The sequence below is a fragment of the Suncus etruscus genome, chromosome 17 (genome assembly GCF_024139225.1).
Source record: "Suncus etruscus isolate mSunEtr1 chromosome 17, mSunEtr1.pri.cur, whole genome shotgun sequence".
NCBI classification, from domain to species: Eukaryota; Metazoa; Chordata; class Mammalia; order Eulipotyphla; family Soricidae; genus Suncus; species Suncus etruscus.
The window spans coordinates 76574012-76588746 of NC_064864.1; the positions used below are offsets into that span (position 1 = coordinate 76574012).

Genomic DNA, 14735 nt, shown 5'->3' on the forward strand with positions numbered 1-14735 from the left:
TCTGATGAAAACATGAAACTAAATTTGCCATCATATTGGGTGGTGTGTGGGAGGGGGGGGGTTCTTTTTGTGGGTCCCAGAAAAGCCTTTATGTGTCCTTTTGTACCATGGCCACTGGGTGGCACTGACGGCTGCTCTCCATTTGCTTTGGAACCATAGCCTGACAGCATCTGTCCCCACCGCCCTCTGCCTTTTGTCTGTCTCTGTCCCGTGCTCTGATCTGGGGGGAGGGAACCCTGGTTTTGCGCCTGCTCCCAGCACATGGCATCTCTGAGGCCAAAACAGCTGCCCTGACTCCCAGCAGTCTCTGGGAACTGCTGCCACGGGTCTAGGCCAAAGTCTCACACATCTCTATAGTGGGCTTGGGTGGGGGCCAGGCGGGAGCTGGGACCAGGTCACAGCGGCCAGGCCCAAGGACAGCGTTGGACTTCCTGGCAACCACCTTCTCCCCTCAGGTGGTGCTGTGGTCTGTCTGTCACTGGGGCCATAGCTGACATCCCATGCATCCAGTGTCCCCTTGAGTGGCCAGCCCGTGTGCTGGTCTGGCCATGCAGAGCTTTATGGGGTCCAACCTGTGCCCTGCAGGAAAGGGGCGGGAGCCAGAGCTTTCATCAGGGCTGTCCCTCCAAGAGCAGTGCATGTATCTGGACAGAAGTTGGGGTTCAGAAGTATTTATGGTGGTCACCCCTCACCCCTGGGCCCCCACCAGGGTTCATGCCCAGGTTGACAGCTTGCCTTTGCCTACACAGGACTTGACCACCAAGGGCCATGTGGGCTCCCTCATGCTCTGGGGGTGTTACAAACTGACTGTGCTGACCACCACCTTTAGATGGAGCCAGAAGCCACCCCATGCCTCTCCTTAGGCCCATCTAGCCTGATGCTCCCTTCTGGGCCTTCTTGCCATCCTGTGGGCCCTGGGCTATCCCTATCCTGCCTGAGAGCTCTGTGTGCTGGTGTCTGCATGTATTCCTGGAGCTCCATGTGCTGGTGTCCATGTGTGTTTCTGGATCAATATGTGCTGGTGTCCATTGTGTGGAAGGGCAGTGGCCTCAGACATTGGGCTTGTTGTGCAGGTGCCGGATATCTGGGCAGCACGTGGATGAAGCCCTTTTCCCTGCCGCTAACACCCAGAGCTGCCAGCCCAACCTCATCAGGAAGAAGGTGAGTCTGTCTGGGCCTTCCCTGCACCCAGAACCTGTCACTTAGGGCTCTTCTGTGGACTCCATATTCCACTATGCAGCTGAAATAGACGCCTCTGTCAGGAAGCCAGCCGGTCCTGACAGTTCAGCACAGCCCACCACAAGCATGTGCATGTGTGGATGAGGATATGCGTGTGAGCATGCATGTGCCATGTGTTTACCTGTGTACATGTGTGTGTAGAAGGTAGTCCTGGACATGCCTCCTGAGCTCTGGATGAAGCTTCCTATAGCTCTGCTCCTGTCAGAGCCCAGCCTCTCCTGCCGTGCTCAGCATCACTCATATAATCTCTCTCTTTCTCTCTCCCTCCTCTTTCTCTCTCTCACACACAGCGCAAGTGTATGCAGCCCAAAGATTTCATAACTAAAACGCCAGAGAATGACAAGAGACTTCAAAGGAAGTTTGAGAGGATGGCTCAGGAGCTGCAAAGGCAAAGGACCTCACTTGGTGAGCCAAGCCAGGCCAGCTTAGGGGTCCCTGGAATGTCCAGTGAATGTCAGGCAGGTGTCCTGGGGTCAGTATCTGCAGGCAGAGGCCCCAAGCAATGTTTGTGGGCATCCCTGCAGGGCCAAGCAAGCCCTGATCGCCAGCCTGTCCCCTGGTTCTTTCTGTTGATATTAGTGGAACCCAGATGAAGACTCACAAGCTTTTGCCTCACTCCCTTTTGAAGGAACTTTGCTTTTCACCTGTCAGCAATACTTGGGAGATGCCCTGCCTCCCCTGGGCTCAGCTCAGCGTTGTAGGACATGAGACATGAATCCCTCTATTCTTGGCGTTTCTCTTCGGAGCAAAGCTGGAAAGTTTCTCTGCAAGACTCAGAAGTGGCTTCCCAGAACCCATAGGGAACACATCATCTTGCATCTTCCCTGGGTGGGTCTTCATCCAGGACCCACCAACATCAATAGAAGGGACTAGGGGACAGCCTGGAGCTCAGGACCTGCTTGGCCCTGCATATCTGCCTACCTTCCCTGGCCAGGGCTGAGGGGGCATCCATTCTGGAGGCCAAAGCACCATAGGTAGATGGGGCCAGGTGTGAGGACCCTGTCCAAGGGGTCTCTTTCTACTCCTTTCAGATGACATCCCCGTCCTGATGTTCAAGTCCAGCAGGGCCTTGGTGTACAGCCCTGCATCAGTCGTGGACAGTGGGCAACGCTGGGCCATGGAGGAGCGGCTGCAAGAGATGAAGGAGCAGAGGGAGCACCTATCCCCCACTTGTGAGTGTGCCCAGCCACCCCTTTCTGCGCTCTGGATCAAGCTCTCTGTCTCTCTGATCTGAGACCCAGCATGCTTGCTGAGGAGTATGGCCCTGGAGTTTGGTCCTTAGGACACTCCTGACCATGCCCTGGTCTGTCCCTAGTATCCCAGCAGGTCGAGATGTCTCGGAACCCTGAGGATGATGCTGACACAACCGACCCGTGTGCTGCAGCCTCTCTGAACCCCTCGTGTAACACTGACACCATGTGCCTAGGTAGGACAGACCCCCTGCCTGCTGCTCGGGGCTGGAGGGCATCTCTGGGTGTGTCCCAAGAGGTAGCTCTGTGGCATCAGCATTGGACAAAAACGAGATAAAACGGAGAAGGAAGTGGCGTGGATGTCACTGTGGGCACTGGTGCCCCCTGCACAGACTCTGTGCCGTCACCTGCCCGTGCTCCAGGCCAAGTGTCCCCTCAGGTTCAACTCCCACAGTCCTCAGCTCCCTCTATACCCCCCACAGGACCCAGTGGGTCACAGAGTTCCTGGGCTGCCTCTTCACAGGGCCTGTCCTGGGACCCTGCCTGAGGGTCTGTCTTCGCACATCTCCATCCTGTTCTGTCACTCCTGGTCATACCCTGCAGTCTGTTCAAGTGTCAGTCCTGGCTGCCTGGCAGACCATGTGGTACCTCGCTGGACCTCTGGCTCCTAGGTGCAGGGCAGCATATCTGCCCGTGTCCCATCACCTCACCCCTGCCCCTGCCCAGCACATCTTGCCCTTTTATTCCACAAGCAGTTCTGGGGGGCCTGAGGCTGTCTGTCCCTGTGCGGTCCCTCAGGGTCTCTGACCACTGAGTCCCAGAGATGCCACCAGTCCCTGCAATTCTGTTCTAGTAACAGCAGGAGTGAGGGAGGGCCCATTTCCCTGAGGGGGGTATCAGCAGTGGCTGTCCTCCTAGTAAGAACCCGCCCCCCTCCTCTCTTGCAGACCATCCCCTCCCTGGAAGCCCCTGCTCCTCTCTTGAGCATCTCTGTGCTGACGGCTACAAGGCCTTGGGGACCACCACAACATCCCCTCCCCTTCGTCCCTGCACGCTCCAGAAAGGGCCAATGGGGCGGCAAGCCCCAGGCATGAGTGCAGCACAGTGGCCATCTGAGTGGAGGGAGGCCCTATCCCTGCCAGCCACCATCCCACCCTGCCCCTCTACAGGCTCGTGCTGGCCCATGGCTGCCCAGGCCAAGAGGGAGAGAGGGACTCCCACAACGCCCCCCAGGAGACCCCCACGGTCCCGCCTGCAACTTTTCTCCCCGGCCTGGGCCCCCACTCCCAACAGCCAGGACTCCTCATTTGATGATTACTTCTCTGAGAAGCTGCTTCCAGCCACCCCATCGGCTGCAGCCTCGTTCCCGCCCAGCTGCCCGAGGAGCCTCTCGAAGCGGGAGAGAAGGAGCCTGTTAGAGACTCTGGATTTCTCCTGCCTTGGCCAGAGCCTCAGGGCAGGAGCGAGCCCCAGACAGGAGCAGAACTGGGAACCCCCCAGCCCAGGCAGTGCCCCTGGGGCAGATTGTAGCCCCCTGCGGACAAGGGTCCTGGACACACCCCCGCTGCAGAGGCCATGCAGGGGACAAACTGAAAGCCGGGGTCCCCCCTCCCCACATCCATAACCATCCCATCTCTGTCCCATTAAAGTCCTTCCCCCCATGAAAGTGTCTCTGCTGCGACCCAACCCCACCTGCCCCTGACTCCTGCTGCTGTCAAGTCAGGAGTGATGGGTTCCTCACCAAGGCTCTGCATACTGCTGCTCAGGTGGCCTGATGGTAACCTCTGTGGTGACTGGGGGGCGGTGGTCAGCAGCCTTGGAGCACAGCCAGGCCCCACCATGCAAGGGACAGAGCCCGGGTCAGCATGGCCCAGTGGGCACCTCATTTCTCCTTGCTCCCACTGACCCCAACACTGCTAATCACAGGGTGGGGGTGGAGGGGGCTTCTCCTCACCTGGGTACACACACCCAAGAGTTGTTTTGCCTTGAGATTCCTTTGTTATGGGTCACATCTGGTGGTCCTCAGGGAGGGATTACTCCCAGCTCAGTTCTCGGGACCACACGTCTCTCCTGTGACTTCTCACCAAGGGCCTGGGTGGTTGCTGCTGCATCCTGAGTCTCGGTGTGCTTGAGACACACCAGGTCTTGTTCTTAACGTGGGCTTGACTGGCAAGAAGCTCCAGCATGTACACAGCAGCCTCTCCTAGTTAGCCAATAGCGAATGTTGGCAAGAGGGTTCCCAGGACCTATTTCTGTAGGGGCTGGGGTGTGCCCGTCACCTCTGAGCTGGCTGTCCCCACAAAGGGTGTTTCCATCACCCATTATCCGACTGGCTAGTGGATGTTTCTGTGCTGACACTGAGTGTCCCTGTGTGAAGGGGACAGCAACAATTAGCCTGACTGACTGAAATGCTGGCTTCGGTCATGTCTTTTTAAGTACATCGAAGGCCCAGGGGACGTCAGGATTCTAGCTGCTTGTCCACTCAGGCCATTGGCTGAGGTGATGGCACAGCTCTGTCTTGCAGGATCCCATGAATCCTCTGGCTTGCAGGGCTAAAACCTCCTGTCCTTTGGGTGGTTTTGGAAACAGCACACAGGCTTATGGCTGCTGGATAGAACGGCCCTGCCCAGCGTGGGCCCAGGACACATTCACTCACCAAGGCCACTGGTTCTCACATGGGTTGGGGTTAGACCAGGATGTGAATACAAGTAAGAGTGAAAGACCCTGGGGTGAGGGGGTTCCCTAAACATTTGACACTTCCAATCGGGTATCTTCCCGTGAAAAGGTTCATAAAATGAGAGAACAATCACATTTACAGGCTGCAGTCAGAGATTTTCTCGACAGTTCTGAGGATTCACATTCCTATCCTCAACCCACAAGGGTCTGTGGCTGCAGCAAAGGAGGGCGGCTCAGGCCAGGCCCACACTCTGACTGGATGCAGCGCCTAGTGCTGTGACATTGGCCGAGCCTGAACCCCCTTCACTCTCAGGCCTTTCTGCTCCAGCAAAGTTCTGACTGACCTGTGTGTGCTTGGGTTCCAGGTGTGCAGAGCGGACCCTCCAAGCCTGGCCCCTCCGCACTCCTGGAATGCCATCAAGACCAACAGGAGACACACAAGCCAGTGAGGAGGAAAAGACCCAAGGTTGGTGTTGGGTGCAGTCCCGAAATCTCACACTTAATGTGGGTCAAGGAGGCGTGAGGGAGGTGAATCCCTGAGAGCCCCACACAGGTGGCATTCGCCCCATCCACTGTTCACTTGTCCCTTTAGAGCAAGACCTCCAAACCCTGCTATGAGTGCTGTGTGGAATGGGAGAGTTGAATGGCCCCACACACTGAAATCCCACCTCAGGGAAATGAGTCTGAAGCAGAGATTGCTGCAGAAAATAATCCAAACCAGGCTGGTGGGGGCAAAACACGTGGTCAGGTAGCTTTCTGCCTTGTCGAGCCAGAGATCACTGCCTGCCAAAAGTACAGTTTTTATTGCGTGCAGAGACCACCCCCAAGGAGGGGAGTAAGGACAAGAGGCCTATCCTGAGCCAGTCCCCCCCAGGTATGCTTGAGACATGTAAAACAAGATGTAAGTAAGAAAATATATTTTGGGTGGAACCAAGTTATAAACAAACAGATTCATAGAAACCAGGAAGATCTTTGTTGTGGATGAAACCAAGTTGTGAGCTGTGACCCAACAGGGGAGTCTTTTGGGAAGGTGTCTGGGAATAGTCTCTCCTTGAGTGAGTAGGGAAGGAAACACCCCCAATCCCTTAAGCTCAGTTCTGGCTGGACATGGGCCCTGCGAAGCCACAGTATAAGGCCAGGAGGGAGGAGCCAAGGGTTAGGGTCAGCATCATGTCCCCTGACAACAGATGCTTATATAACCCGGCCCCTGCCGGCATCCCTCGACGTGTGTGGGGTCCCCATGTTCTTCGGATAGATTTCTGCATGATCAGACCCTGGCCCCTCCCAGAGAAGATGCTCAAATAAATCAGACAAGAAATGTCTGTGGCTTTGGCTGCCCTCCAAGCAAGAGACCAATCAAATATCTCAGAGTGCTAGCATAGGTGATTGAATGGCTCCCACAGCAGTGGGAAATGAAAGAGAAATGAGAGCAACATTCTTTTTTTTTTTTTCCATTTTTGGGGGGAGGGTGGGGCCACATCTGGGGTGATGCTCAGAGGGTACTCCTGGCTATGCACTCAGAAATCACTCCTGGCTTGGGGACCTTATGGGATGCCAGGGATTGAATTAAGGTCCATCTGGGTCAGCCGTATACAAGAAAAATGCCCTACTCTTGCACTAGTGCTCTGGGCCTGAAAGCAACATTCTTCAGGGCAGAGTGATGGAAAACCACAGCCCAGAATCTCCCCCGAAGCAGGCATCTCCTGCAGACTTTGGCATCTGCCTGTGTGACTCTTTGGATGCGAAAATGGAGTCGTCTCAGCAGTGAGTGCTGTAGGACAAAAGTGTCTGGCCACGCAGGACAGACGGGAGGGCGAGGGTGTCTAGCTACAAATGCCTCTCCCGTGCTTCCTCCCTCTCAGCCACTTGGCTCATGCAGATTCTCGAAACTTTTTTTTTTAATGTAAAAAGTATTTTTCTTTTCTTGCAGAATTCCCATCTGCTTTTCACTTGTAAAGACACCAGTAAAAAGGCTGGAGCAGTAGAAGAGCATGGAGGGAGGGCATTTGCCTTGCAAGAACCTGACCCAAGTTCAATCCCTGGCATCCCACAGGGTCCCCTGAGCCTGCCAGGAGTGATTTCTGAGTCTCAGAACCAGGAGTAATTCCTGAGCACCTTCAGGTGTGACCCAAACTTAAAAAAAAAAAAAGACAGCTGGCTGCTGGCTCCTGCTTCTGGAAGCTGGCATCAGCCGCCTCTGTGTTAGTGTTTGAGGGTCTTACCTGGGTAGATCCCAGGAAGTTTGAGGAGGTAGGCCAAGGGTCCACAGAGCTTCAGCCTCCACCCTGCCCACCCCCAGGAGTCTCCCTCAGATAAATCCTTGACCCCTCATCTCTGCATCTGCCAGTGAGGCACAAAACAGCAGGGGATGGTACTCACCCATGGGCCCTCCAGACTTGCCATGATGGGACACTCCTTCCTGGTCTGTAGGCACTGGTTTCTGCAGCTGCTTTGCTCATGTGAAACTTTTCAGCTGTTGCCAGCTGTGTGTTTGTCGGCACAGCCATGGGACTGAGCACATGCCAGACTGGGCAGGGGCCCCAACAGCCTGCAGACTCCAGGGCTCACTACCCTCGGGGAATCACACTCGTGCAAGCTGCTTCTGAGACTCTTCTGTCCAGTGTCAGGGTCACCACAGATTTTTGGGGGGCCAATATCTATGTTTGCATCTGACTGACCCATATTTATCAAGACCTTGAGTGTTTCCATTTCTGAGATGTGCTTAAAAATTCCCTCTTGATGCTGCTGCTTTGCAGAGACCCCCTCCAAGGGAGTCAGAAACATCTATATTTCTGACTACACTAGTTATACGTCTTTGTCTCTGACGCCACAGGGATATGTCCATGTTTCTGACTCTCGTTCCTTCTCTCTCCTCAGCCAGCAAGAACACTGGTGATGACGAGTCTGTGCTCCGAGTAAGTACCAGCATCTGCTATACTTCCTCCCCTTAGGCCTCTCCCTGTAACCCCTTCAGGGTTACCACTTCTGACGGCTGTGCCCCAGTGGTAAGTCACTGACCGATGCTTTCTTTGCGTGGCCTGGTAGCTTCATGCCCGCCTGTATGCACCCCTGCCCCGCCTCTCCTCTCCTACTCAGTGGACATCTTCCTTGGGCCCCCATCCAGCTCCATGCTGCACCCTTCTGTCCTACATTGCGGAGGGCTCAGCCATGCAAAGGGGAAAGCTTCATCTTGGTAAAGGTCTGAGAGTTAAAACACGCAGCCAACGGGCCACCCAGAACTCATGTCTGAGCCTTCTTCCCAGGGCACAAAGCTGAGGGACAGGCAGGGCCACCTTCCCTTCCTCCAACCCCAGCCAGGCAAACAGGCAGGTGGAGCAGACTTGGGTATTTCCAGCCCCTGAGTTGGGCCCAGAATCATGTTAGTGAACCTGCGGGTCTGGGAGGCCGACGCTTCACTCAGCCATATCCTCAGCCTCTGCTGTCAGAAAACTAGAGAACCATAGAACCAGAACATTCTACTTTCTCCTCACACTTGCTGCAGAGTGATCGGAAGGTGTGGGTCAGGGAGGCATGCACACACACAGACACACGCGCATGCACATATATCTCCAGGCCCAGCCTGTGACTCCCCAGGGCCCTATGCCCTGTGGTCCTGGCCTTACACCCCACATGCTGGCCGGCTAGGGCAGGCTGGGCAACCAGGTAGGCAGGAGGAGGAGTGGGAAGGGTGACATGGGTAGGAGAACAATGAGTTCACTAAGGAACACAGGCCACCTGCAGTGCTCCTCCCCAGGTCCCAAAGAAACAGTCTGGAGACAGACAGTGTCTGGGTGCTCAGTCCACTGTGGCCCGACTGTGGCCCTCCCTGAGTCCCCACAGCCCCGTCAGTGATGCAGCTGCCAGAAGCAGTGACAGTCTTGGTGAGGGGCTATGCCCACCAACCGGCTGCCCGCTCACCCTCTGCTCTGTTTTCAGGCAGCGGAGCCTAGTCACCCAGGTGCTGGCCAAGCTGCAGGGCTTCTCTGTGGCCCAGGACGTGACGGACAGGACCACACATGTGCTGGCAGGGGCGCCGCTACGCACTCTCAGCGTGCTGCTGGGACTGGCCCGTGGCTGCTGGGTGCTGTCCTGGGAATGGGTGAGTCCTCCCTTCCTGTGATGGGTGAATCCAGAAACTGAAAGAAAAACGAACTGGGGCCAGAGCGACAGCAGAGCTGGGAGGGCATTTGCCTTACATGCAGTCAACCCACGTTCGCTTGTTATCCCATATGATCCCACAAGCCCACCCAGGAGTAAGTTCTGAGCACAGAGCCAGGAGTAACCTCTTAGCACCAAAAAAAAAAAAAAAAAAAAGTTCGTTTAGCCTGAAAAAAAAAAAGAAAGCTAAACATATTAACTATGAGTAAGGAAGTCTTGACAGTAGTTAAAAGTCTCCCAAGAAATGCATTGAGGGCAGAGAAGGGACCACTAAGACGATGATAATGGGAAACTATCACTCTAGACAGGAACTGGTGCTGAAAGAAAGGAAAGTGATGTGCATGGTACCCCTCAGTAACAGTGCAGACCACAGTGTCTTACAGTGAAGAGAGCAGCAAGGGTGCGGGGATAGAGAAGAAAAATGTCTGCCTCAGAGGCCAGTGGGGAGGGCCGGAGGGAAACTGGGGACCTTGGTGGTAGGAAATGTGCACTGGGTAAATGTGTTGAACATTATAGGCCTGAAACTTAATCATGAACCCCTTTGTCACTGTTTCTCATGGTGATTCAGTTAAAGAATTTGTATTTTAAAAAGTAAGAAAGTTTTGGAAAGACATAAAAAGACGTGCATGCACACACGTGTGTTTGTATATACACACACACACATATATAAAAAATTTTTAAAAAGTGTCTCAAAGAAAAGAGTTCAGAGAAGACTTGCTGCCTGTCTGGGTACCTCAGACACTTCCAAAATACCCAAAAAACAGGAATCCTTCCTAACAGTCTCCTCAAACCCAGTGTTACCCAACCTCAGATGGCATACAGCAATGTCAGCAGTAGAATTCCAGGCGGCTCTCTTGAACACAGATGGGTGCAGAGAGCCTCGACAGAACTTCTGTGATTCAAACCTATCAGCATATCCAAATGCTCATCCACCAGTAAGTGGGATTCATCCCAGAGATGAAAGGGCTACTCAGTGGATGCGGGTCAGCTCACACATGTGACACAGCACATTGACCTCGGGACCGATGTGACTGACTCATTTGAGACCAAGGAAGTTTTGTTTTTGGTTTTTTGGTTTTTGTTTGTTTGTTTGTTTTTAGTTTTGGGGTCACACCCGGCAGTGCTCAGGGATTACTCCTGGCTCTAAGCTCAGACAGGCTCGGGGGACCATATGGGATGCCGGGATTCAAACCACCGACCTTCTCATTGCAAGGCAAATGCCTTACCTCCATGCTATCTCTCCAGCCCACCAAGGAAGTTCTGACAGGCTTTACTATCTATCTGGGATTTAATGGAGCAGAGAAAAGCAGCCATGTCCACCAGCCCAGCAGATGCCACATACAGCAGCAAGAGACAGGGAGACTGTGGAGCTGATGTTTAAGGCTGAGGTGTCTGCACCCCACCTCTGTTTGGGTGGGCCTCACCCCAGCAGCAAGGCAGAAAGAGGAGATCAGAAATGTCCCCAAAGGCCAGAGCGATAGCACAGTGGGTAGGTCGTTTGCTTTGCATGCAGCAGCTCAGGTTTAATCCCCAGCAATCCATATGGTCTCCTAAGCCTTAAAGAAGTAATTTCTCAGTGTAGAGCCAGAAGTAACCTCTGAGCACCACATAGTATGGCCCAAAAACGCAAAAAAAAAAAAAACTGTCGAGGGGAAAGAACTAACCCATGGATGACTTGATAACACGCATGGTCATCTATCTACTCTTAGAAATGGCATCCCCCAGGGGAAAGCAGCAGGAAACATGATCCCCTTCACAGAACTCAGAGGCAGCCATGGAGAGGAAGAAGAACTGACCACACTGGGAAAATGTCTCCCCAAACATCAAGTGCCTTGGAACAGACCAAGGTGTGGGAGACCAGCCCCAATGAATGCGCCCAATGCAGGAAGGCCACGAGGATTCAGAAAAGAAAAGACCTAAGAAAAGAAAAGCAGGGGGCCCAGGTGGGGGTGCCCAGCCTACGGGACTGAGAGCCCAGTACAGTTCAGGGCCATTAACCTAGGAAGGAGGACAGACTCCAGCAGGCGTCTAATCAAACCCAGTTGGGTCTTTTTATCTCAGAAAAGGGTGTGAATCACAGGGCAACTAATAAAGTCTCTCTGGGGTGTCTTCCATGAGAACCAATACAGGACCCCACCAAGAGGGCATTCCCTAAAGGTGATGGTGTTCTGGTAATTAGAGATTAAGGGCCCCAGAGTCACCTCTGCCCCCTCCCCAGACTATCTTCTCTCTGACTTCACTTACTCATTTTTTGGTTGTCTTCAGATCTGACACCAAGCCTGGCCCACTGCCCCAGCTGACTTAGCCCGTGTCAGAAGCTGTGGGATGGTTGGGAGTGAGGGGAGAGAGCACCCTTGTCTGGAAGTCATCTCTGATTCTTGGCCCTGGAGCAGGGATCTCTTGAGCCACAGACACTCCCATTCCTGCCTCTCAAATCAGAGCCAACTGCCCTCTGGCACCAGAGCAGGACCAGGCCAAGCTGCTTCTGCTTCTTCCAAGGCCAACATTCAGCTTCATAAGTGGAAGCTTTGGTGGGAGATGTTCCCCACATTAGGGACCCCAGGAATCTGTCTCTGGACCTTAAGCATGCCACACCTGCGCTCTACCCTTGACTGCTGTCTGGCCCATCCAGGAGGTTTGAGAGAGAATGGTGCCCCAACCAGTCAACTCAACATTGTTGTGTATGTAAACATTTTAATGGGATTATTAAGTTACTGACCCTACCCTGATCAGTGATTGTGCCCTACCCTAAGGTGTGGTGACCTGGCATTTTGCTCCCACCCTAGGGTGGTACCTGATTCGGGACCATAAAAGCAAGGGTCTGTGGAAGGCGAGGGGCTTTTTTCCTGCGGCCTATTCTTAGGCCTTTTGGCTTCGGCCTCTTCACGGAATAAAGAGCTGTTTTCTTCAGAAGCCTACTGCCTGTTGGCTTTCTTCCCGCCGCATTCACCTCAGAACCGCCAACTGAACAGGGTAACAGATGTGTGGTTTGAGCTGAAGGAGAAAAGCCTCATCCTCCATCCCTCAATCAGTCAATCTCCAGGGGCTGACTTGCAACAAACATCACCTCTTCTCTCAGGTGGACCAGCTCCTACCTTTGCCCTCCCTTCACTTCATAAGGAGAGTTTCCCTGGGCCACCTTTCCTGCCCTGTCCTGCCTGCCATCGGGATTTCTAAAATGCTCCTCCTGGCCCTTAGTCTCTGCCTTCGTCCAAGGCAAACATCCCTGAGAATGTCTTAGTTCCAGAGTTTGTGGCTGCTCTGGGACTACTGTGCAGAAAGAAGAGGCTCCACAGACTGGGGAGAAAGTATTGGATCTACACTCAGCCTTCTTGTCTGCCACTCCTGGGCCCCTGGGCAGTGCCTGCCATGGCAGGGCCCACTGTGTCTTCTGCTTTATGCTGGATTGTCTGGCAGAGGCTAAGAAATAGAAAACCGTGTGAGAAGTTGCCTGTTTCCTATTCACAGAGGGCAGGAAGTCAGGACAGCAATAAGGTCCAACCTCACAGGGGCCCGGGATGACCCAGTTGAATCCTTCAATCCTTCCTTCCTTCCTTCCTTCCTTCCTTCCTTCCTTCCTTCCTTCCTTCCTTCCTTCCTTCCTTCCTTCCTTCCTCCCTCCCTCCCTCCCTCCCTCCCTGCCTCCCTCCCTCCCTCCCTCCCTCCCTCCCTCCCTCCCTCCCTCCTTCCCTCCTTCCTTCCACATCTGGTGACGCTCAGGGGTTGCTCCTGGCTTGGGGGACCATAAAGGACGCCAGGGGATCGAACCGCGGTCTATTCTAGGCTAGCGCACACAAGGCTTTGCCACTTGCGCCACTGCTCCGGCCCCACCAGTTGCGTCTTTCATATGGACATTGTTGTATCCTGACTGCTGTTCGCGCTGGCTCTATGCACACTTTGGTGTGCGTGTCTGCACACTTGGGGTGCATTATGCATATGTGTGCACATGTGGGAGTACGAGGAGCCCAAGCAGGCCATACAGTGTAAGGGCAACTCAGGGAACTTGGGGTTTTCCATGTGCTAAATGCAGGAGGCCCCACAAAAGGGTACCTTTCCCATTCCCCTCTAGACCCAGCCAGCACTAACCCTCCAGAGGGTGGAAAAACGTGCCAGGAAAAGTTGGAGGAGCTAGTGCTGTTCCCACTATTGTCCCTGTGCGCTCCGTAGACCCAACTTGGCTCCAGCTTTGGCTCTGAGTCCAGAATCTCCATGGAGGACATGTCGCAGCCGGGCACTCAGAGTAGGGAGAGGGCAGGATGAGAAGCACTGGCTGGGCCCTGGCAAAGCTTTTGTTACCATAAGTCTTCCAAATAGAAAATTCATGAGAGGAGAAGGATTTATGAGAACTGCCCAACCCTCCCAGGGTCCTCCCAGAGCTGCCAGCTGTGCCCTCTCCTCATGCCCTCAGGCTACCCTTGCAGCCTCTCACCTTACCAGACTTTGAGCAAGAGCACACACATACAAAATGGGATACCTTCACAGGTACACATTCACACTTTGATGCTTACATCAAACATGTTTACATATGCATTCACACACATTTTCCTGCTTACAAATAGCCACCCGGGTGCAGTGACAAAGGGACCCGCCAAGGACCCGGAGCCCAAGGGGGGTGTTTCTCCCTTATTGAGGGATTTTCAGAGCAAAGCAGAGTGCTTTTACAAGGCCTCCAGAGAGCTGCTGCCACCTCAAAAGGGAGAACCCTTTTGAGGGACATGAGCCAACACTACCCTGCGGCAGCCAGACATGACAGCTCCAAGGTTGGCCTCCCCGCCTCACAGTGGGCAGCATGATGCCAGCTGGGCCACCGCATCCTCACTGTCCCTCTCTCCGCAGGTGCTATGGTCCCTGGAAGCCGGGCATTGGATCTCCGAGGAACCCTTTGAGCTTCATGACCACTTCCCTGCGGCTCCAGTGAGTCTGACAGTTTCTCTTCCTTCTGGCGGCGTATGTTGTTCTGGGGAGCAGTGATGGTTGAAGGTATGGGTGGCTCGGGGGTGTCAGGTAACTCAGTGGCAGTGAGGCCTGTGAAGGGGCTCAGCACGTGCCCAATGCTGTGTGCTCAGGCAGACCCTGTGCCCAAGTAGACCTTGCACTCACTGAGCCCAAAGTACAGAGCCAAGGGTGTAAGACTGCCGCCTCCACCTGTCTCCCTGCCTGTCTCTGCCCTCAGTGCAGCCTAAGTGGTATCTGTAGCTGCCGAACCCTGACAGCGAGTCTTGCTGTTCCATGATATGCTCCTGGAACAGACCAGCAGCAGAGCCAGTTTGGATGGGACTGGGATGAGACCCTGCTGTGCCTGGGAGCCTCACTGGCTGCTCCCCCACCCCCCACAATTCTCTCTGGGCTGGGTTGAGTGCATGTCCCCTTCCTGTCCTTAGCCCCTGTGGCAAGTGGATTCTCTTCCCACCCTTTCTCTGCTTGCTCTTCCAGTTTCCTCTCAAGTTGATGGAAACGTTTTCATGAGGCTCC

General features: G+C 54.2%; 2 protein-coding genes across 3 annotated transcripts in view; both read left to right on the forward strand.

The window, feature by feature from the left end:
• Nucleotides 1-14735, forward strand: part of AGPAT5 (1-acylglycerol-3-phosphate O-acyltransferase 5) — a 660206-nt gene that overhangs the window by 553583 nt on the left and 91888 nt on the right. The window lies entirely within an intron of this gene.
• MCPH1 (microcephalin 1) overlaps nucleotides 1-14735 on the forward strand; it is a 54043-nt gene that overhangs the window by 5230 nt on the left and 34078 nt on the right. The window contains exons 4-11 of one of the 2 annotated variants that reach the window (XM_049790610.1): nucleotides 1074-1161; nucleotides 1530-1644; nucleotides 2271-2411; nucleotides 2555-2665; nucleotides 5471-5571; nucleotides 7983-8020; nucleotides 9042-9204; nucleotides 14100-14177. In XM_049790610.1, coding sequence (XP_049646567.1) covers nucleotides 1074-1161; nucleotides 1530-1644; nucleotides 2271-2411; nucleotides 2555-2665; nucleotides 5471-5571; nucleotides 7983-8020; nucleotides 9042-9204; nucleotides 14100-14177 — 835 coding nt within the window. Of the gene's footprint in view, nucleotides 1-1073; nucleotides 1162-1529; nucleotides 1645-2270; nucleotides 2412-2554; nucleotides 2666-3376; nucleotides 4107-5470; nucleotides 5572-7982; nucleotides 8021-9041; nucleotides 9205-14099; nucleotides 14178-14735 lie in introns of those variants that run through there. The other variant, XM_049790611.1, reaches the window with a different exon arrangement.